At 36.2% G+C, this 22,758-nt stretch overlaps 1 protein-coding gene across 3 annotated transcripts in view; it reads left to right on the top strand.

Annotated features, from left to right (window-relative positions):
* grm7 (glutamate metabotropic receptor 7) overlaps positions 1–22,758 on the top strand; it is a 242,035-nt gene that overhangs the window by 207,360 nt on the left and 11,917 nt on the right. For 2 of the 3 annotated variants that reach the window (XM_077226986.1, XM_077226984.1), the window contains exon 9: positions 21,006–21,252. In XM_077226986.1, coding sequence (XP_077083101.1) covers positions 21,006–21,252 — 247 coding nt within the window. Of the gene's footprint in view, positions 1–21,005; positions 21,257–22,758 lie in introns of all 3 variants that reach the window. The other variant, XM_077226985.1, reaches the window with a different exon arrangement.

The raw sequence follows: 22,758 nt of genomic DNA, 5'->3' as shown, positions 1-22,758 counted from the left end.
ACTAAATCAAAAGTAAAATGTTTTTTTTTTGTGTCTGTGTGTGTGTGTGTGTGTCATGTCCTAGCACGCTAAAATTGTCAAATTATGCCATATATATATATATATATGTATAACGATATTGCATGTGTTGATAGTCACAGTTATCGTTTAATGACGTGGGTGTCGTCTCTCATCGTCTTGTCTTAGTCAGGGGAAAAAAGGTCGTCGACGAACATTTTTCGTCATGGTTTTCGTTAACGAAATTAACACTGTTGCAAAGAAACAAAGTAACACACACACACACATATATGTATATATATATATGTGTGTGTGTGTGTTACTTTGTTTCTTTGCAACAGTGTTAATTTCGTTAACGAAAACCATGACGAAAAATGTTCGTCGACGACCTTTTTTCCCCTGACTAAGACAAGACGATGAGAGACGACACCCACGTCATTAAACGATAACTGTGACTATCAACACATGCAATATCGTTGACGAAAAAAGACGAGACTGATCGGTTAAAACAAAAACAAGACTTTACCAAAACCACTTGTTTTGTCGAATAAAGGAGAAGACAACACATTACAGACTGTGTTTGCGAGCGTTCATGCTTACGGTTGCCTTTTTTCAATAATTTAATTCCCAGTTAAAAAATTCTGTTTAAATAACACGTTTTCTAACCGGTCTTTTCAATGGTATCTGGCAACCATGCGCGCGCGCTCTCTCTACATGCTGAAGAAGCGCGGATGATCTAAAAAAACAGAGTTCAGCGATCTTCATTTGAGATTTTCTACTTAAATTAAAGTGTCATTCAGTCTGTCTTTTTTCTGTCACTAGCCGCTTGCGCTGTTTGTGAGACTAAATCTGCGGTCAAAATTCAGGCTGATATCCAGCAGTGTTTTTAATGTTGATCATATTAGCCCTATACGAGCAAGAATGCAATGTTTCCCGAATATCCACACGATTTCAAATTTGACATTGATGTTATACAACAGTTCAACAAACACAAGGGTAACATTAAGTGATGTAGGCCTACTATATTTAAAACTGTATTGTCAGTAGGCTATTGCTCTATTTTGCAACAAACGCCACAGCAGAACTGCAGCACACAGCAGTGATTCGTGAACGGCTCAGTGGCTTTGAACGAATCGTGAGATTCAATGATCCGTTCATAAGTACAGCAACTTGCTTCGTTACTGAATGAATGAATGGCTCGATGACACACTCATAAACTATAGACAGACTTACCGCCACCTAGTGGCCATTTTAATTTAATATTTTAAAGTATAACTTCGTTTTTACCATCATTGCATATTTATTGAACATTGTTTTATTTAAATCATTATTTATTTTATAAAGGTATTTATAAAGGTAAAAAATAAACTGGAAAAATCGATTAAAGAGGGTAAATATTGTCCCTTAATGGAAAAGGTGTGACAGCAATCTAAGTAGAAGAGGAGTTACGGCACTCTAAAAAATTGAAGAACCACTGAACTAAGGAAAATGGATATGTAGAATTGCACAAGTGCTACTGCTAGAGTGCAATGTCAATACAGCCTGTTACCTTGATTCAAATTTCTTATAAGCTTAATGAACTGGCCTAGAGAGAAAAAATTTTATGACATTTTTTGTCTAAAGACTAGGCTACATATGCCAAAATTCGGTAACTGCAATTTGACTTAAAGTAATGACAAAGTTGACAAAAAATGCAATGACTTTTCGTCAACTAAAACTAGACTAAAACTATAAAAGACAAAATGACTAAAATGTGACTAAGACCAATAAGCATTTTCGTCTGAAGATGAAAACTAAGACTAAATCAAAAATTGCTGCCAAAATTAACACTGCTTTGCAATTATTTGTGAATTCTAATAGCAAAAAATTGTGAAAGTAATTTTCTCAGTGTATTGTAGCTAGATAAAATACTAGCTATGCTCAGCCATTTCAATCCAAAACAATTATTTTCCAGCACAAAATACAATGAAACACAATTCAACATTTAAGATTTCAGAAAAAAATGGCAGAATGCGCCTGAAAAATGTCTAGTTGGCGTCACCAGCTGGCTGTTGAAATCTTCTCCCTGCATTTCGTAAAATGCATTGTTACCCCTGCCTTGCGTGAAGAACGTCTTATATGTAAACAATCTGTCTTGTTTGCGAGCTGGCGTCTGCAGGCAAGCAGTGAAGCTAAGCAGCTAAGTTTAATGGGGCGTCCCTCAGGGCTCCGTGTCTGTCACTTTACACTTTTGAGTGTGCGGTAATGGCATTCTCACACTTTCTCTTACTAAAAACGACTAACAACTCGCTACTATAACATTTGTGAGTGGTTTGTGTTGGAGAATCTGTTCTTAAGGGGTTTGCTGTGGCAGTACAAAACTCTTTGACATTGCTGTAGAAGAGAGATGCTCGTCAATCTCGCTATTTTATATGACCGTCTCCATGGCAACAGCATGAAGGGGGTGGGGGGAGGATGTAGGGAAATTTATGGATGTTTGATATTTACTGAAGGTTTGATGGTGGACTGAAAAGTATTACATGAAATCGAGGAGCAGTTCAAGGGAAATGAGTCTGTAACAGTATTGCATTTGAATTGTTTACTTACCATCATTGACTAGATGGATGTGATGCCCTAAAAAAGATTTCAGTCTGTACATGTTCCCATTTATTTCCAGTTTTTGAAAACAGAACTCAGTCTTTGACTCTCTGAAAATCGGAGAGGACCTTAGAGAGCGTCTCCGCTGGAGTGTGACCCAAATTCATTAGCCGCACATTGCCTCCATTAGCTTCCCTTGCTCGCGAGCATGTTTAAAGCAGAAGCCGTTAAAACCCGAGTATACGGAAATTTGCCTGAACGTACAGCATGTGAAGAAAAGCTGCTATCAGCATTTTTTTCTGCTGCTAAATACAGAGAATAGTTTTTTTATTTTTTTCTCAGGGTATTTGTTTTGAACACTTGTATTTCCTGCTATTATGCTAGCAGTAGCAAGGTATGATTCCCAGGGAACTTGTTTACTGACAAAACGTTACGTAACGATGTGTAAATGAAAATTGCCGTGGTTGAGAAGTAACTAGCTTAAAGTAACAAATCAAAATAGCTTAGCTCGGGTGTTTTGTTGCTGTTGTTGTTGTTTTTAAATTGCATAGCTTTTCCTCTAACTACTTTTCCAACAAATTGTGCTGTAGTGCAAAAACACTCTACATTGAACTGAGGCAATAATCACACACTCGTCTAAAGTGTCCACAGGCCACTTTTTTTTCCAGCTGATGAACGATAAAAATATTGACAGCCAATCAGAATCCATCCTGCTTTAAGGAGCTCGAACATTTAAAGTGACAGGAGAAAAAACTGCAGCAGACGCTGAAAATAAACTGAACATTATCGCGCGTTGGTGTGGACGCTAATATATTTATCGTTCATGATGTGACGAATCAGTTTTTTTTCAGACAGCATATTAAATGAAACTTTTTGAAACCATTTTTTATATATTATAACTATTGTCATTTTTAATAATATATATATCATTATTATAACCTTTTTAAATAACTTTTATTTATTATAAAACGTGCATTCATGTTAAGCATTATTAATTATTAATAATAATTTACATTGATGCTTATAATAATATTTAACTATTTACATTGACGTTTTATGACCTTATGAAAAATGTGTGTAAAACATAAAACTGATAAGGATTATACAAACATCTATCAAATATTATTATAAAAAATGTGTGTTAAAGTTCATAATTATTCATTATTATTAATTATTGTCATTCTAATTGGTAAAATTGGTAACACTTTACAATAAGGTCCCATTAGTTCATGCATTAACTAAGCAACACAAACACGTTACAGTATTTATTAATATTTGTTAAAAAAAATAAAAATAAAGAAAAAACGTTAATTGTTAGTTCATGTTAACCCATTTGGTCCATTAAATAATATTACCAGATAAAGTTCATATTTTTATGTTTATTAGTCAAGAAAAGTCATAAAAATGGTGCAGAAATGTAGTTAAACTGCTGTTTGTGACTATTTTTGATTCAGTTATATAAGCATTTCTAGTTTTATTAGTTGCATTTTGTTTGTTTTATATTGAACAAAACTCTTATTGGTGAGCAAGTTTTCAAGTTTAATGCTCTGTAATTGAAACCCTTGTTATTTCTCATCAAACCTTTTTTGTTAATAACTTTTAGTTGCATTTTTTTTTTTGGACTACTTTATAGTTTGTAAAGCCTCAGTTTCAAAAGCACCGTCCTCAGCACTGACTGGACTCTATACATTTTAAATGTGCGCGAAACAATCGCAATGTTCCCTGCACTCATGAAACACAGAAATGTTGCTCGCTCACAAGAAAACATCAAGAAGGAACCGAGCAAAGCTAGAGGAGCTTGCGTTTGGGGTTGATCTTTCCTCCTTTGAGTGTCTTTTCTCCTCTTGAAGTGTCCTAGTTCTCCACCACGGCCCAGCGAAGCCTGGCACAGCGCAGGGAAACAGCAACTGAAGGGTTCAGACAGTGAGTGTTTAGCTCAAGGAGGCCTTGGGGGTGTTTTCATCAGCCGCTGTGAACGCAGGACACCAGCACACAGATTAGAGTCACTGATAGAGTCTTGTGTGGGATTTCACTGATGAGGGCTTGAGACTGAGGCTCTTCCGGGACGATGTCGAAATGCAGAGACGGAGAGGCTGAATTTGTGATCTAAACAACTGCATCAAATGTATTTTAAGTTGTGAAAACAATTGCTTGTCTTAGTGGTGCTTGCTAGGGTTAGGGGGGCTGAAATGGGCGGATATTGAAGGAGGGACCCGGGCCGTATCATGTAGGGGACTCTTTTGACAATTAGGCAACTAGAAACCACCCACCAGAGCAACTAAATATGAATGCATTAAAAACACCCTGAATACATTTTCCATTATTATTATTTACAACATCAGATAACTCGAAAGCAGTCTGCATGTTTATAATAATGTTAATAATCATAATAATAATAATAGTTGTTGTTGTTGTCATAATAATAACAATATAATTAATAATAATAATAATAATATTGCTGTTGTTGTTGATAATAATGATAAAAACGTTGTCCAAATAATAATTGTTGTTATTATTAATAATATTAATAATAATAATATTTTTATTTTATTTTAACTAGTATTATTGTTTGTGCTGCTGCACTCTTAATAGTAGTACTAATAATAATAATAATAATGTCTAAATAATAATTGTTGTTAATAATAATAATAATGCTGCACTCTTAATAATAGCATTCAGTCATTCATTCATTCATTGATTCATTCATTCATTCTTTCAATTTAACACCATATCAGCAGCAATGGCCCGGCAAAATCAACAGTATTTAATTGTTTTTAAAATACTTATGACTATACATTGTTTACAATAATTTAACAATTTTGTCTTAAAAACAATCAATATACAAAAACATACATATATACCAAAAGTAATAATAACAATTATATAGAATCTTTCGATTTAATATATGATAGAAATTCTAAAATTATTTCAGGAGAAACCTTTTCAAAAATGTCCATTAATGTATTTTCTGAATAAAAACGTTGTCGGATATCATTTAAAAATGGACATTCTAATAAAATGTGTTTTGCACTCGAGAAATTCTTACACAAATCACAAACTGGTTCCTCTTTCAATAAATATGAATGAGTCTTGAGTGACCAATTTGACTTCTCGTAAAATACAACCTGGTCTATTTTCAAAATAATAACAATAACTCCTTGATTTAGTACTGGATTCACCTCATATAGTTTGTCATATGCATTCGTTCCATTCCATTTGCCATTTATTGTAAATGTACAGATTCGGTGTGGGTTTGATGTCAGATGCCGGTATTTTACGTTCTGTCATTTCCTACTGAAGTGCTTCCTTTGCTGCTTTATCTGCCTGTTTATTGCCAGTCAATCCCATATTTGACAGTATCCAACAAAATAAACATATTCAAATCTTAAAAGAGTCCACTTTTCCTATTAAACTGGTAATTGTAGGATGTGCAGTTTTTTTCAAAGACTCGAGTGCTTGTAGCCTGGATTTAGAATCTGTGCAAGTTACAAAATGACGTTGCCGTCCCTTTTCTATTTGTTAAAATTGCTAAAATTGATGCACAAGCTTCAGCTGGAAAAATTTAGCTTTGTGTACTAATATATATATATATATATATATATATATATATATATATATAATGTATATATATCACCTCCCAATTTACACATCATTCCCTTCACCCATCCCTACCTGAATTCACCCAAATATCTATATAGTTTTATATGAACAATTATCACACAGTATTATACATGTTTGGTATCATTTGAAACGTCTCAGTGCGACTGGTACAAAGGTCTCATTCCCACAGAAGTAAACCAAAAAGAGAGTTTTCGAGAAATCTTGTTAACTGCTGTGTGTGTACATGTAAATCAACTTCTGTCCCCAGTAAGTCTGGGAGGGTGATTAATGCAAATTCCCATTATGAACTCATGTTTACATTTGAAAAGCGGTTTCTGCCTTGGTCTGAGTATTTAGGGAGACGTTGAAGAAGGCCCAGCGCGATTTGTAGCTCAAATTAGCCTGTGATGCAGTGTACGCAAAACACTCCGCATCATGTATTTTATAATGTCAGGTTCGCATCTTTTCTCTTTATTCCAGAGCATTTGATGTTTTGTATTTATTATATTTGAACTGATTATGAAATTGGCATGATACATAATAAATTGTAAACATTTGATTTTATTCTGACTGACTCTGAAATTGTTTTCCCAAGTAGATTAAACTGATCCGTATGTGACGGCAAGTTTTGCGTCAGATTAGTGACAACTAATGATTGGCACTAATTCAAGTGTACTTGGTTTGCAAAGACAAGAAGTGAATTTCCGTTTAGAACAGCAAAAATGCTGATTGACCAACCTAAATCTGGGTGTCTTACCTCTGTTTTAATTTAATGTTACTTTAGATAAGTGTACGTGGGAAACCACGGCATGGCCAATCCAAAGCTATTTCTAAGAGAAGTAAAGTTGGTTCACTTATATGTGTAGTAGTGGCCATACCTCTACTGAAGTAAACGTTACTTTAATTTCAAGTGTATGCAATCTAGGGGGCTATACCAAAGTATCTTTGAGTGTGTAATCGTGAATATGACCGATCTCAGATATATAGCGATTACCTCTGTTTAGTGACCGAAACTGACGAGTCTGTGATCGTGAGACCCGCGTTAAACAAGGCGTGAGGACCTCTGAGCGACATAGCAAACTTATATGAATGGGTGAAATACACTCAAAAAATAAGCTGTTGAACCAACTTAATTAAATTAAGGATAACTTTTCCATGAAATTGAATTACATTTTACCAACAAAATCAAATTTGTTTGAAATGATTTGTTGTAATCTTGCTGTATGAACTTAAATTCATTTAGTCAAGACTACTAAAAATAATTGTGTCATTACCACTAGATAAAGTTTTGTCAAGTTACCTAGATTTAATTTCTGTCCATCCTAAAGTATAATTTTAGCTAATTTGACTCTATAGTTACTTCCAATGATAGAAGCTACTGGTGTTCAATTGAATTAAAAGAACTTTTTACATAGTAATGTTAGATATGACTTATGCAGGTCTGCAAGTGAGGTTTAATGTATGTGTTGTGCATACTGTGTGCCCACAGACTAAACACAGTCGTCACTCTTCTGCATAATGGTAACCACAAAATTAAAAAACATTACAGAAAGTCCTCTAGGTTTCTAACATAACTGAACATTAAAAACTAACATTAACATACAACATCTTTCCATTTACTGAAAAACACAAAATAACACGGTAATCCCTAAATTTACCCTCCTAATGCAGTCCCTTGCAAAGCATGCTGGGAACTACAGATCCACTTACCAGTTATTTGTCAACAAAAATGATTCATGTAGTTTTCACACAAATGAATTAAGTAAACTTCAGTTTTAGATATATTAGGTTGATTGAACACAATATTAAATTAAGTTGACAAATGACAAAATATGAAACAATCGCGTTACTTTTGCTTATTTTAATTAATGAAATAAAATAAAAATGTTTGTGTGTATAAGTAAAGAGTTAAATAGAACAATCAAATGTGCTGCTAAACTATTATAAAAATGACCATTAACCAACTGGCATTCAAGGTTGTGATAAAATGGAGTCAGATAAGTTTAATTGGAACTAAATTACTTTTCCACGCGGAAAAGACAGTAACACACCGAGACCTTCACCCGTTCTATCGGATGCCACCATTGGACCGATTTAGACGGGCTTACAGTATCAATCGTGGAAACTATTCTCATGGAAAAGGTACACAATTTTCATGAACTTATTAGCTAATTGTTCTGAATCAGAATTCAAAATCCAGTAATCATAACTGGAAAGGTTGTGGAATAGTATAGTATAATCATTGGTCATAAAGTGTGGGATCCCTGACCTTTGCAGCCGCATTGCAATCTCAGCACTTTCAACACAGGCAACCATCACTCTCATGTTTTTCAAGAGACTGTAAAAATGTATTTTTGATGAGAGCAGCTACTGAAAATGTGCTGTAAGATGTGAGACTGTCATTAGCCTGCGACTGAACTACTCTTGTCATAAATGAACAGAGAAACGCTGTATCTGTGCTTTCAGCTCTCTAAAGTCCGGTGTTTTATTGTGTCTGTGGTCTGAAGGGGGACACATGCCGTGAAATGCAGCTCTCAAGGCTGGAGTGGATGAAGTTACCCAGAGCTCATTCATTATTATAGAGTTTGTTGTTTTATGGCTGTGTAGGCGGATGAATCACAGGTCCCTTTTTGCTTTGCCACAGGGAAAGTTAATGTAAAGTCTTGCGCAATGAAAGATTTACATTTTCCACATCAAAAAATTCTGAACTGGATAAAATTAAAACTGCTTTAAATGCTAGTAGATTTGATTTAGGAACAAACCATTCTTTTTTATCTTTCTATCAATAAGACAAACTCCTGAGATGTTGGTTTGAATCATACTGGGAAATTATTCTCTGAACCTAATAATCGGCTAATAATTATATTATATTATTTATGTATTTATATTTATTTGTTTGTTTGTTTTATTCATAATAATAACAATAATGATATAGATTTAAAAAATGATCACATTTTCTCCACCTTGGATTGTGGTGTCAGCAATATCCTTTATTTCTGAAATAATTTAAAAAAGTATGTCACGTGCGGAAAGCGTTCCGTAATCGGTATGAAGCCTTTCTATGCACAGTCATTTTAAAGCCAAAAGAGTCATCAAGTAGCCAATCATAACACATTTGCTCAATCACGGCCTCTCGTTTCCCTCTGCTGAAAATGCTTTCAAAAAAGCCTGGTTAGCGTTTGTTTCCTTGCGTACTGATTCCGAACATAATCGCCAATCATACCCCTAGCAGGTGCGGGCTGTTGCAATAAATCTCATTATGTGCCTTTTATGCATTCATTTGCATAATCCCAGCCTACATTTGCTTTCTGACTGGAACATCCGTAATTATAAATGCACAAGGATTAACCTACACCAAATTTTCACTTCGTCGCCGATTTAAGGAGCGCCTCTGAGCAACATGCACACTGAATAGTCTCCTCGTATCTGCTTGTGTTGGTGGTCAGCATGTATAGGCCACCTGGGCAGAGGATGAGTCACGGAAGATGCACATGGAGAGCAGGTGGGAAAATGACAAAGGTTGATAAAGGGACAAAGAGTTTGCCTGACCTGCAGGTGTTGTTGTCGGCTCTGAATTAACTTGCGTAAACAGACACACAGACTTCTGTGTCCTGACCAGGTGCGACAAATAAGTGACAGTTGAAGTTGAAGCAAGAAATCACAGGCAATCACAATATGTTTATGGGAGGAGCTACATAGTCATTCCTACTTTTTCATGGGTTTGGGACTGAGCAGGGGTGCGTTTCCCGAAAGCATGTTCGCAAGTTCTGTCGTTATCAACATAGTTCAACAAGTCTGTGTTTCGACGTGCAACAAACATTCGCACACAGCATCGCAAAGTCGTGTGTTTGCGACGAGAGATCTCGACCTGTGGTTAGAAGCAGTTTCTTGTTTTCATGACTCAATAAATCCTTGTCTTGAGCCAAATAAGCTCAAGACATTCAGTACATAACATTCAGTACAATCTATATCTTTTATTTCGAATACATACAAATGTAATTCACGTCTTTTAGTTTGTCGAGATTTTTAGCGTCGCTTTTGAAGAGTGTGCATGTGTGAACTAGTACGCAAGAACGAGCCTGGAAATAAAGAAAAATAACTGAGAAAAATAAGAGATAGTCCTCAGATGCCATGTCTGTAATTTATATCAAAACATCTAGCGTTAATTCGATCTCAAACGGTTTCATTAAAAGGAGTTACTACTCCAACACATGCGTGACATCATTAACCCACGTGGTTGATGACCACTTTGCGACAGTACGGTTTGGGGAAACAGTCGCAACTAGCTAGTTGATTTCTTCAATGATGCATCGTACTATTGTGGTTCAGCAGCGAGTTACGTCGTTGTGTGGGAAACGCACTCCAGGTTTGTGGAAAAAAAGCACATTCGTCCAGCTCTGGCTGGTAGTATTACTTAATAATTCCGACCAAATATTTCACATGTGGGCTTGGAAATTTGTCCTCCCTGTTACAATGCAATACGTAACAGGCTGGACGCTTACATTCTTGAAGCCCGTTACTAGCTAGGAAAGAACATGCTAGCAGAAGTCTAGAAAGCGACACAACAGGGTGGACATGCTATGTTTTACAATATTAGACTTCTTATTATAAGTCTATAAGACTTTATTATCTTCTAAAAATTAAAAAAAAAAAAAAAAAAAGGGAGGAAAGTTCATGACTAATGCTTCTGGAGTCAGTCATGTGATTTTGTTCATACGCTTAAGATTTTAAAGGGTAAGTAACACCAATGTAACAGGGTGGACTGGAGTTTGACAGACTACCTAATTTAATGGTTTTACACATTTAAAAGAAATATGTATCCCAATAAATTGTATTTTATGTCTAAATGAATATACTGTTCCTCAAAATTGCTAATATAAAATCATACTGTATATGTAACCATTATTTTAAAGTGAAAACATGATTGGGAACATGGGAATTTCTCTTTCAAGTGCTTCAAATGTGTGTGTTTTTTTAATGACTATGATTCATAGGTACTAATCAAATTCAGATTTTTTTGTTAACAGGATACATCTATGCATAGAAAGCCATGTGGCATGAAAATAATGTAAAATAGGTTATACTTTATTTTAAAGTGTCATTGTTTCAGTGTAATTATATATTTATAATATATAGCAATATTAATGAACTACATGTACTCACGATAGGTTTAGGGACGGGTAGGATTAGGGTTTGGTTGAGAGTTAGTTGCATGTAATTATGCATAATTTACTGTTATTACTATGGTAAGTACATGTAACATATGTAACAAAGACACTGTAAAATGAAGTGTTACCGTAAAAAAATTAGTATTGTTTACCAAATTCACCAAACTGTAGGAATGACCAAATATAAATTATTGACTTATTAACTGTCACAGCTTACTGCTTATGGCCACTATCTTGCAAATAATCGGAATATAATGAAATATTAAATGTTTGTACATGGAGTTAAAAAAAACATCCATATGAATATTATCGACTTAAAATTCGACTGTACAGCTACACTACAACAAAGCAGGTGCTTTTTGTAAATGAATATGCTGTTTCAGTGAAAATGCATGCGATGTTGCGTTTAGGATACTGTGCATGCTTGAGTGTTGACCCATGTTTAATGCAGGGGGCTGTTTTATTTATGCCATCTGTGGCCTTCCCATGTGGATTTAGGTCAGTGAACGCAGGTGTCTCAGATTTTATAGCGATGTGGCATGCTGTCTCTTCCTTCACACTGCGGTGTACACATGCATGCACTTCAAAGAGTAGGATCAGACATTTACATGTGTGTCATACAGAAAGAGCAATTTTTATGTGTTGGTACCGCCAACGCTTAGCTTTGTTTGTTTCATGAGGATGCATGGAAGTCTGGATTGCAATCAAGCTAATTTGCAATGTATGTGTAGTTCTTTTTTAAGGATTAGTCATGCCAGTTAAGCATTTCAGACTGCTTCTTACATGCTAAATCCTCGTCTACAGATATTTTACATGTAAATGAAACATGATGCATTCCAAATAAATCCATCCATCACTCTGAATTAAGTGGGTTGCTTTGTGTTGTCAAGTGGGTTTCAGAAAAATGCAGTGTTGCAACTGATCTTTTGTCTGGATGAGACCTCATTTACTTTTTTAATGCACAATGCTTGTCTTATTCTTTGGTGCATATTATTCCAAACATAAAGATACAATTTTAAATTCAAGAGCAAAGTAGGGGGGAACAATTGTGACTTATTTTCTTGTAATTGTGTGAAACAAATGGCCCAACTGCAAGAAAAAGTTTAAATGAACAGAAATATGGGGCAGTCATGGCCTAATGGTAACAGAGTTGGATTGGTGACCCTAAGGTTGCTGGTTTGATTCCAGTACCGGCAGGAATATGACTGAGGTGTCGTTGAGCAAGGCAGCTAACCCCCAATCGCTCCCCGGGCGCCACTTAAGGCTGCCCGCTGCTCCGGGTGTGTGTATCCACATTTGCAGTGTGTGTGTCCACTACTCACTACTCTGCTCCTAATGTGTGTGCACTTACTTGGATGGGTTAAATGCAGAGGTCAAATTCCAAGTATGGGTTACCATACTTGGCCATCACGTGTCACTTTCACTTTCACTTTTTTTCACTCAAAAATAGTTGCAATTGTGAGATATAGGCACATTGTAAAGGCACATTCTAGGCACAATTATAACAGTCGGAACTGCAAGAATTTGATTTGCATAGTAAGATATAATATAAAAAAGAGAAACAGTAGCAATTGCAAGATATAAAGTAGCAATTATGATAAACAAAGTTGCAATTGTGAGATATTAAGTAATTTTGGGAGATATATAGTTGCAGTTACGAGAAAATGTTGTGAGTATATAAAGTCAAAATGTGATATATAAAGTCTCAGTTACGAGAAACAGAGTTGCAATTGTGAGATATGAAGTCACATTGAGAGATGTAAATTACAAGAAAGCTACAATTTCAAGAAAAAGCATAGTTGCAAGTACATGATTAGTCAAATTGTGCTATATTAGTCAAGATATGCGTGATTTATAGTCAAATTTTGATATAGTCTCAATTACGAGAAACAGTGACAGTTGTAAGACTTTAAACCCAGATATAAAGTCACATTGTGAAGTATAAAGTCTCACAACTGCGACTGTTTCTTGTATTTTCAACTTTATATCTCACAATTGCTATTTTGTTACTCATAACTCAGATATAAAGTCACATTTTGAAGTATAGAGTAACAAAGTTGCAATTGTGAGATATTAAGTCACAATATAAGATATAAAGACGCAATTACAAGAAACAAAAGTCACAACTTTGGCAGAAATGGGCTTCCAACCCACTGACATTTTCTTTAATGCAAAAACCCAGCAAAAACTCTCAAATCGCATCATGATCCGGCTTCTGAAATGCTTCTAAAAACAGGTTTGATGTGACGACCGCAGAAGACTTTATTTTTCCACATTCCGCCATAGGGACGTTCCTCTTTTTGACGTTGCCAGTGGATAGTTGAATGCGGAGAAAATGACTGGGTCTTTGAAAACGCGATCAATAAGCTCATTGTGTCTTTGTGTAGCTGCCTTTGCTAGTTTCAAGCTGAATTACCCACTGACACCAAACCAAAAAATAAAAGAGTCTCTCATGGAAAAGAAAAGGATCTTTAGATGACTAAAGGCATTGTCCTTCTGCACGTAAGGTGATCCGAGAGAAAATGTGTAAATCTTGCCTTTCTGCCTACTGTACGTCTCCCCCGATTGCGTTTCTCAGTAGTGACAAATGTGTCACCTTCATCCAGTGTGACGGTAAACTACATCACAGTGCAGTTTGAGTCGACTTCCTCTGTTACTGTATGTATGTCACTTTATATAATAAGTCCCTTCCTATCTGAAGCATACTGACGCTTGTGTGCCGTTCGGGGAGCATCTCTTGTGGCATGCGTAGGATGTTTTGCTTCCTCTATAGGTGTGACTCTCTGAACACATCAAAAGCCGTCATTTTGAGGATTGGTTTTCAAAAACGGGGTTTTAAGGCAAAGACGTTGCTTAGAAGAAGGTTCAGTCTTGATATGAGTGTAGAGTCTAAACTGAAATGCATCTTCCGTGCCTATTCCAGATCTCTGTGTCTTTGTTTGACGGAGGAAGAACAGTAGAAAGAAACAGACTGCAGGAATCCGGCTGATAGATCGCCAGGATTAGCATATGATCACGGCAGGGGTCGGCGCACCAATTGAATTCTTATCTATTTAAATTGCATGTTGTCATAAGGCGGTGGATTGTGAATTTGTCTGTCACTGGTGTTAATGAGTCTGTCGTAGTTGATGTGCTCAGGTGATTTAAGACTGCGGAAACTGGTTTTAGTCTGACGAATGCGGTTTAGTGTGGGACAATGTTTGTTTAATCTTCGCAATGGCACAAAAATCCTGTGACATATGATTTTTAATTTGCGCATTGGGACTCTGGGACATTGTGTGACACTCTATGGTTAAATGCTTTGACAAACATTTAATTGAATAAGCCACATTTAAATGCAGCAAGTTGCAACAACCATAAACATCTAGGTGCTGTGTGTGACAACATCCCTTCATGGCAAGTTCTTCCACATATTGACATATAAATCAGTACCGGTGGACATATTTCTATGGTCTTATCTATATATATATATGTCTATACATGTGTGTATATATATATATATATATATATATATATATATATATATATATATATATATATATATATATGTACAATATATATATTGTCATACAGCCCAGCCCAGTTCTTGAATCTATAGTATGGATGTTTTAGACCACTTCTTGTTCGTTCGATTTTCAATCTCTCTGCAATGTTTTATAAACTCTTCTCTGTAGAATCGGTGTTCCTCATATATCGAGCTGTTTATTTCCAGGCTGCTCCATTTCTGACTGATCCATTATTAGCCCAAATCACATCCATAAAACTCTCCCTCTTCGCCATATCATCCTTCACATCCAAACGTTTCAGATGAGAACGAGTTTTCAGACTTATTGCTCAGTAATTAACGCTGATCAGTGCTAAGCAGCAGCCAGAGGGATGTGTGTGTGTGTGTGTGTGTGTGTGTGTGTGTGTGTGTGTGTGTGTGTGTGTGTGTGTGTGTGTGTGTGTGTGTGTGTGTGTGTGTGTGTGTGTGGCCTGGTAAACCCTACATTATGGGGACAAAATGTCCCCATAAGGATGGCAATATCTGAAATCCTTTTTCGTGTGGGGACATTTTTTGGTCCCCATGAGGAAAACCGCTTATAAATCATACTAAGTGATGTTTTTGTAAAATGTAAAAATGCAGAAAGTTTTCTGTGATGGGTAGGTTTAGGGGTAGGGTTAGTGTTAGTGTAAGGGAATAGAATATACAGTTTGTACAGTATTACAATCATTATGTCTATGGAAAGTCCCCATAAATCATGGAAACACTACATGTCCAAACAATGAGTGTATTTATTTATTTAGTTAGTGTGTGTGTGTGTGTGTGTGTGTGTGTGTGTGTGTGTGTGTGTGTGTGTGTGTGTGTGTGTGTGTGTGTGTGTGTGTGTGTGTGTGTGTGTGTGTTCATAATCAGTAATCAACTTCATAATCAGACTGTCCTCATTGATATTTTATTTTTTTACATCATTTGGTTCCATTTTACATAGAAAATGTCCAAAAGAGTTCAAACTGCATAATGAAGGTGCACCAGACAGTGAAACGAGACATTTAGCTTTAGTTACGGTATTCAGTGAAGGTCAAAATAAATTAGAAGCGTATTTAAGAAAATAATAAACCCCAAGATGGGATTAGATTTCTCACAGGACTTTGAGGTGGCTGAAAAACAAGATTTTCTTTGTAATTTGTATTTATTGTTTGTTTGTTTTTGTTTATTAATTAATTGATTCATTTGTTTTATTTATATAATTAATATACTATTAAAGTTTGTATTCATATTTTGAATTAGATTTAATTTTATATTTTCTGTTTTCATTTTAATTTCAGTTATTAATCTTTTTATTTAGTTGTTTTTGTCATTTTTATAAGTTTTTTTTTAAATAAGTCTATATAGATTTTTAAAATTTTTAATTTCAGTTTTAGTTTTTTTTTCAAGTAAACTAAGTAAACTAAATGAAAATGGGAAACGTTGCCTTGTCAAATACCTGAAATTAAAATAAGTTTAAGTTTCGTATATTTTATTTCAGTTAGCGTTTATTTTATTTAAATTATTTTTTTTACACGTCACCATTTTCAACTTAAAAACGGTAAGCTTTTATCCGTTCATTCACACGACAACATCGTTTTGGGGGCCTGAAAAAGCTAACTTTTGAAAAAGACTTGATATTGATATATGATTAATATTATTTTTAATGAATGTCACTATAATTTATGTTTGTTTTATACTTAAATTTTTCATTCCTGTTCTGTTCTGAATACTGTTCAATTTAAAGCATTTGTTGTGGAGTGAGGGGAACTAAAATACGTTTATATGTGTATAACATGTAATAACATACATGTGACATACATAATGCGTCGTATCTGTTTTTATTCTCTCAACAATGCAGTTTTGACCTGGTGCGACTTATGGTAAAGTGCAACTTTGTTTTTAGAAAAAAAAAGGATATTTTTTATATTAAAAAAAAAAACACATTAGCAACTTTGGCAGTGAATTACATTAAATGTGCATTTGTGTCTTGAAGAAAGAAATGTTGAATTCCAGTTGGGTTGTTTTAAAAGTGACAGATTAAGCTTGAATTAATGCAGCTTTTATTTATAGTAGCTTTTATCGCTCGTTTCTTTGACACGTCACACCTCTTTCGGACCCGGTGAAGTGAATATGTTTTTTTGTTATGTCAAGCATGCTGGGTTCTCTCATCTATCCCAGGGTCAGCATCACACATCTCAGCGGCCAATGAAAAGCTGTAGAATTAGGTGTCGATCTCCGTCACAGAAAGAATCATGTGTCAGTTCACTGCATTTGCACTTTGGATTTGATTTATTAATGTGACACCCCTAGAGGTTTTCACACTTTTTCTTTCAGAAATTTTTAAGGTTGTGTGATTTGAGAGCCCACGGGAATTCAGTTATCCCGGCTGTTCGGGTTTGTGACCGTTGCTCTTATAACGTGCTAAAAATGGAAAAGGTACAAGTCAAATATGGGCCATGAAATTCTGATCAGTCTTCACACATTTTTCCAGTGATATAGTGTTGTGGTATGATTGATTTCAGATAAACCAACTCTTAAATGCAGTGTTAAAAACAACGAACAATCTGTTGATGTTTTTTTTACACTTGCTTTATTTAATTTGCCACTTGTAAATGTTTATTTTACTTCTTGTCTTTTTACTACTTTCAATCTTGAACTATGAAAATTAATTATAAAAATATGAATTATGTGTTGAAAGTTAATGTTATATTTATTCTAGCTGTAATTTTGTCAAATTATGCAACAGGTGTAAAATGTATTTATTTATTTCTTTATTCATTCACTCATTTCACTCACCCACTCAATTCATCCATCCATTCACTCACACACTGATTCACACTCACTCACTGATTCACACTCAATGATTTACAATCACTCACTCACTCATTCACTCTCACTAACTCACTCACTCACTCACTCACTCACTCACTGATTCTCACTCACTCATTCACTCTCACTCACTCACACACTGATTCACACTCACTCACTGATTCACACTCAATGATTTACAATCACTCACTCACTCTTCACTGATTCTCACTCACTCATTCACTCTCACTCACTCACTCACTCACTGATTCTCAATCGCTCACTCACTCACTCACTCACTGATTCACACTCACTCACTCACTCACTCACTGATTCTCACTCACTCACTCACTCACTCACTGATTCACACTCACTCACTCATTCACTCACCGATTCTCACTCGATCACTCACTCACTCACTGATTCTCACTCGATCACTCACTCACTGATTCTCACTCACTCATTCACTCTCACTCACTCACTCACTCACTGATTCTCAATCGCTCACTCACTCACTCACTCACTGATTCACACTCACTCACTCACTCACTCACTGATTCTCACTCACTCACTCACTCACTCACTGATTCACACTCACTCACTCATTCACTCACTGATTCTCACTCGATCACTCACTCACTCACTGATTCTCACTCACTCACTCACTCACTGATTCACACTCACTCACTCACTCACTCACTGATTCTCACTCGATCACTCACTCACTGATTCTCACTCGATCACTCACTCACTGATTCTCACTCACTCACTCACTGATTCTCACTCACTCACTCACTGATTCACACTCACTCACTCACTGATTCACACTCACTCACTCACTCACTGATTCACACTCACTCACTCACTCACTGATTCTCACTCGATCACTCACTCACTGATTCACACTCACTCACTCACTCACTGATTCACACTCACTCACTCACTCACTGATTCACACTCACTCACTCACTCACTGATTCTCACTCACTCACTCACTCACTGATTCACACTCACTCACTCACTCACTGATTCTCACTCGATCACTCACTCACTGATTCTCACTCACTCACTCACTCACTGATTCACACTCACTCACTCACTCACTGATTCACACTCACTCACTCACTCACTGATTCTCACTCGATCACTCACTCACTGATTCTCACTCACTCACTCACTCACTGATTCACACTCACTCACTCACTCACTGATTCTCACTCACTCACTCACTCACTGATTCACACTCACTCACTCACTCACTGATTCTCACTCGATCACTCACTCACTGATTCTCACTCACTCACTCACTCACTGATTCACACTCACTCACTCACTCACTGATTCACACTCACTCACTCACTCACTGATTCTCACTCGATCACTCACTCACTGATTCTCACTCACTCACTCACTCACTGATTCACACTCACTCACTCACTCACTCACTGATTCTCACTCGATCACTCACTCACTGATTCTCACTCGATCACTCACTCACTGATTCTCACTCACTCACTCACTGATTCTCACTCACTCACTCACTCACTGATTCACACTCACTCACTCACTCACTGATTCACACTCACTCACTCACTGATTCTCACTCGATCACTCACTCACTCACTGATTCACACTCACTCACTCACTCACTGATTCACACTCACTCACTCACTCACTCACTGATTCTCACTCACTCACTCACTGATTCTCACTCGATCACTCACTCACTGATTCTCACTCGATCACTCACTCACTGATTCACACTCACTCACTCACTCACTCACTGATTCACACTCACTCACTCACTCACTCACTCACTGATTCACACTCACTCACTCACTCACTGATTCACACTCACTCACTCACTCACTCACTCACTGATTCACATTCACTCACTCACTCACTCACTCACTGATTCTCACTCGATCACTCACTCACTGATTCACACTCACTCACTCACTCACTGATTCACACTCACTCACTCACTCACTGATTCACACTCACTCACTCACTCACTCACTCACTCACTCACTCACTCACTCACTCACTCACTCACTGATTCACATTCACTCACTCACTCACTCACTCACTGATTCACACTCACTCACTCACTGATTCTCACTCACACACTCACTGATTCTCACTCACACACTCACTGATTCTTGGTTTGTTTTTGTTTTTATCCAATCGTTCAATTAACAGTTTTGCATAAAGTTTTTTTGAAGGTTAATGTATGTAATTTCCAGTCTTCATTTTACATTTAGTCATTTAGCAGACGCTTTTATCCAAAGCGACTTAGCTGTAAAAACAAAAATGATATAATTAAGCAAGAAAACAGTCATTTATATAAAAAAAAAAAATATATATATATATATATATATATATATATATATATATATATATATATATATATATTAAAATTGCCATTACCATTAAATGTCATTCTTACATTATCACTTCCATCACAGCATTCTGCTAAATACATATTTAAAGCAATGGCGTCCACAGACCTAAGTACCCTTAGTAAAAACACCTGAGAAGGGCACTTCCTCATGTCTAAGGAGATGTTTTTTGATCTGAATAAGCTATAAAATGGATCTGACCTTCTGCCAATTAGAGTTGCTTTATTGGCCGATCGATATGTTTGTAGTAGAAATGCAGTCGAAATGCTGGGCCTCATTCACGAACTGACACGCAGAACAAATTTCAGTGACCAGTTTGTGCACAAAAATACATTTTTTGAATGATTTTCACAATTCATTCATGACTGGGTCCTGTTGCCTTAATTGAAAAGCACCCGTGACCTTCCTAACAGGCTTTGAACTCGCACTACATTAAAGATTAAACACACTGAGGATATCGGTAATTACATACTTGCCAGAGTGCCGTTAACTGCCACATGAAATGAATCTTTGCCGTAGTACTAATGTGATATGGTCGCGGCATGAAAGCCTTCATTATAATTCTTTGACAAGCTCCTTTTTTTCATACAAGAAAAGTACATCCGTGCAAGAGCTGTGCTCTCAGGCAATGACAGCAACTCGAGTTTTTAAGGACTATTATCATCATTTTGCTTTGAATTCCCACCAGGACAGCAACATTGAGTGTCTTTCGTACTGACCTCAGATATTACTTTATTCCTCATTTCATCTTGAATCCCATACCGAAGTTTGCAGAAATAGCTAATGGACTACATAATTCATGAACTTCTGACATTATACTTTTATAGCTCTTTTTGAAGATCTTTATGACGCTGTTTTTCATTTGTTATGCCTCTTTGGAGAATTCCCTTGCTGTTATATGCCAATATAAAACTAAATTCTTCCATGTTTTTTTTCTTTCCAAAGCTCTACATCCAGACCACCACGCTGACCATCTCCATGAATCTGAGCGCGTCCGTGGCTCTGGGAATGCTCTACATGCCCAAGGTCTACGTCATCATCTTCCACCCGGAGCTCAACGTGCAGAAGCGGAAGCGGAGCTTCAAGGCCGTGGTGACGGCGGCCACCATGTCCTCGCGTCTATCGCACAAACCCAGCGACCGACCGAACGGCGAGGCCAAAACCGAACTGTGTGAAAATGTGGATCCCAACAGTAAGTAACAAAACGTTTTATTCGCCGGACATTGGGGAAGTTGAGAGTGTACATTTGCTCATGATGAATTCAAATGTCTTGATACTAAATCTCGTGAACTCTGAAAGACTGATGCAATTTAGCATTAAAATCTTAAAAATAATTTAGTTTTAGTTTTTGGTTTTTGAGATTTTGGATCGCATGAGCAGATGTAAGTTTTCAAAACTAAATAATGTGATTTTTTACATTATTATGCATGTTTTCTGGCTTTGTCCACTTATCATGGCACTGTTAAAATTGGCTGAAGTGATGACCAATTTAATTCGACCTTTTGAATGTAATTTATTATATTTTAATGTTAAATTGACAGTTTATATAAGAAGAGCTCTTTTCCAAAACGCGATAAACGCCATTTAAAAAAAAATGAGTTTGTCATTTCATTTTGCTGTGTACTGAACCTAATCACTGCTCCATCAACGTTTCATGCCAAAACGCTATATTTCCTTGTTTAAAATGTACTGCAAGATGCAGTTTCTTTCCAAAACGCGATAAGCGCCAAACCTATTTTTCGCCTAAACGCGAGAAATCCTCTCCACTAATCAGAATTCGGTGAGCGTTCTACGCAATCCAGCACGGTGGCGCTCTGAACAGAGGTTTGTTTATGTTCATTCATTCCTCAAAATGAGTGCAAGTTTTCTAGTCGACTAGAAGTAGTTCATTTAAGCCATTAGTTTAATCACATATTTATATTGATTTAATTACTTAAATATACAGTATATGGGAGAGAAACCATAATGAGAGTTTTTAATTGCCTATTCCGCATCTCAACGCACGCATAAAGCTTGCCACAAAGAACCGACAAAAGTAATGATTATGCATGAAACATTTGAATTGTTTATTTTTGAATTTAACTAGTGCTTTCTGTCAGTGTCAGCTGCAAAGATAAAGTTGACGATGCTGACTCGCCATCTTCGCAGTAGTGAACGCGCATATAGAGAGAAATGCACACCTTGGATTAGCCTATATTGACCCATTCCAAATGTGTTCCGATATATTGGGCATCTTATGATTCTTTCTCATCTCATGCGGTTCCCTTCTCATATAATCAACATAGATGAAATAAATAAAAAAACATTACATTATTAAACATAAATATGAAACGTATGTTTAAGTTTTTTTGGTTTTTTTTACTTATATTTAAGCATCACGCCGGTCCGCTTTGCTCACATGCTGTGTAGCCTATACATGCATGTGTGTGTGCATGTGGTGGAGGGGTGCCCATCACTACTTTTGAATATCGTTATCATTATTGAATATTTTAATAATTCGGATTTTTTTCGTTCATATGTAGTGGACAAATTGGTCCTACTTGTTACAGGTTTGACACTTTACTAAAAATGACTCTGAATGTATTACTAAATAACTTATTGAATAGCTATTGATATCATTACTATTTTCAGGTTCTGCACCAAATGACTATTAACCTAAATGTGTTACTAAATTTAGTTTATATTAATTTATAGTATG

This window comes from Siphateles boraxobius, unplaced genomic scaffold (assembly GCF_051911475.1).
Source record: "Siphateles boraxobius isolate OS27281-9 unplaced genomic scaffold, OSU_SipBor_1 13, whole genome shotgun sequence".
Taxonomy (NCBI): domain Eukaryota; kingdom Metazoa; phylum Chordata; class Actinopteri; order Cypriniformes; family Leuciscidae; genus Siphateles; species Siphateles boraxobius.
Note: the sequence above shows the minus strand (reverse complement) of the source record. Positions and strands in the feature narration are given on the sequence as shown.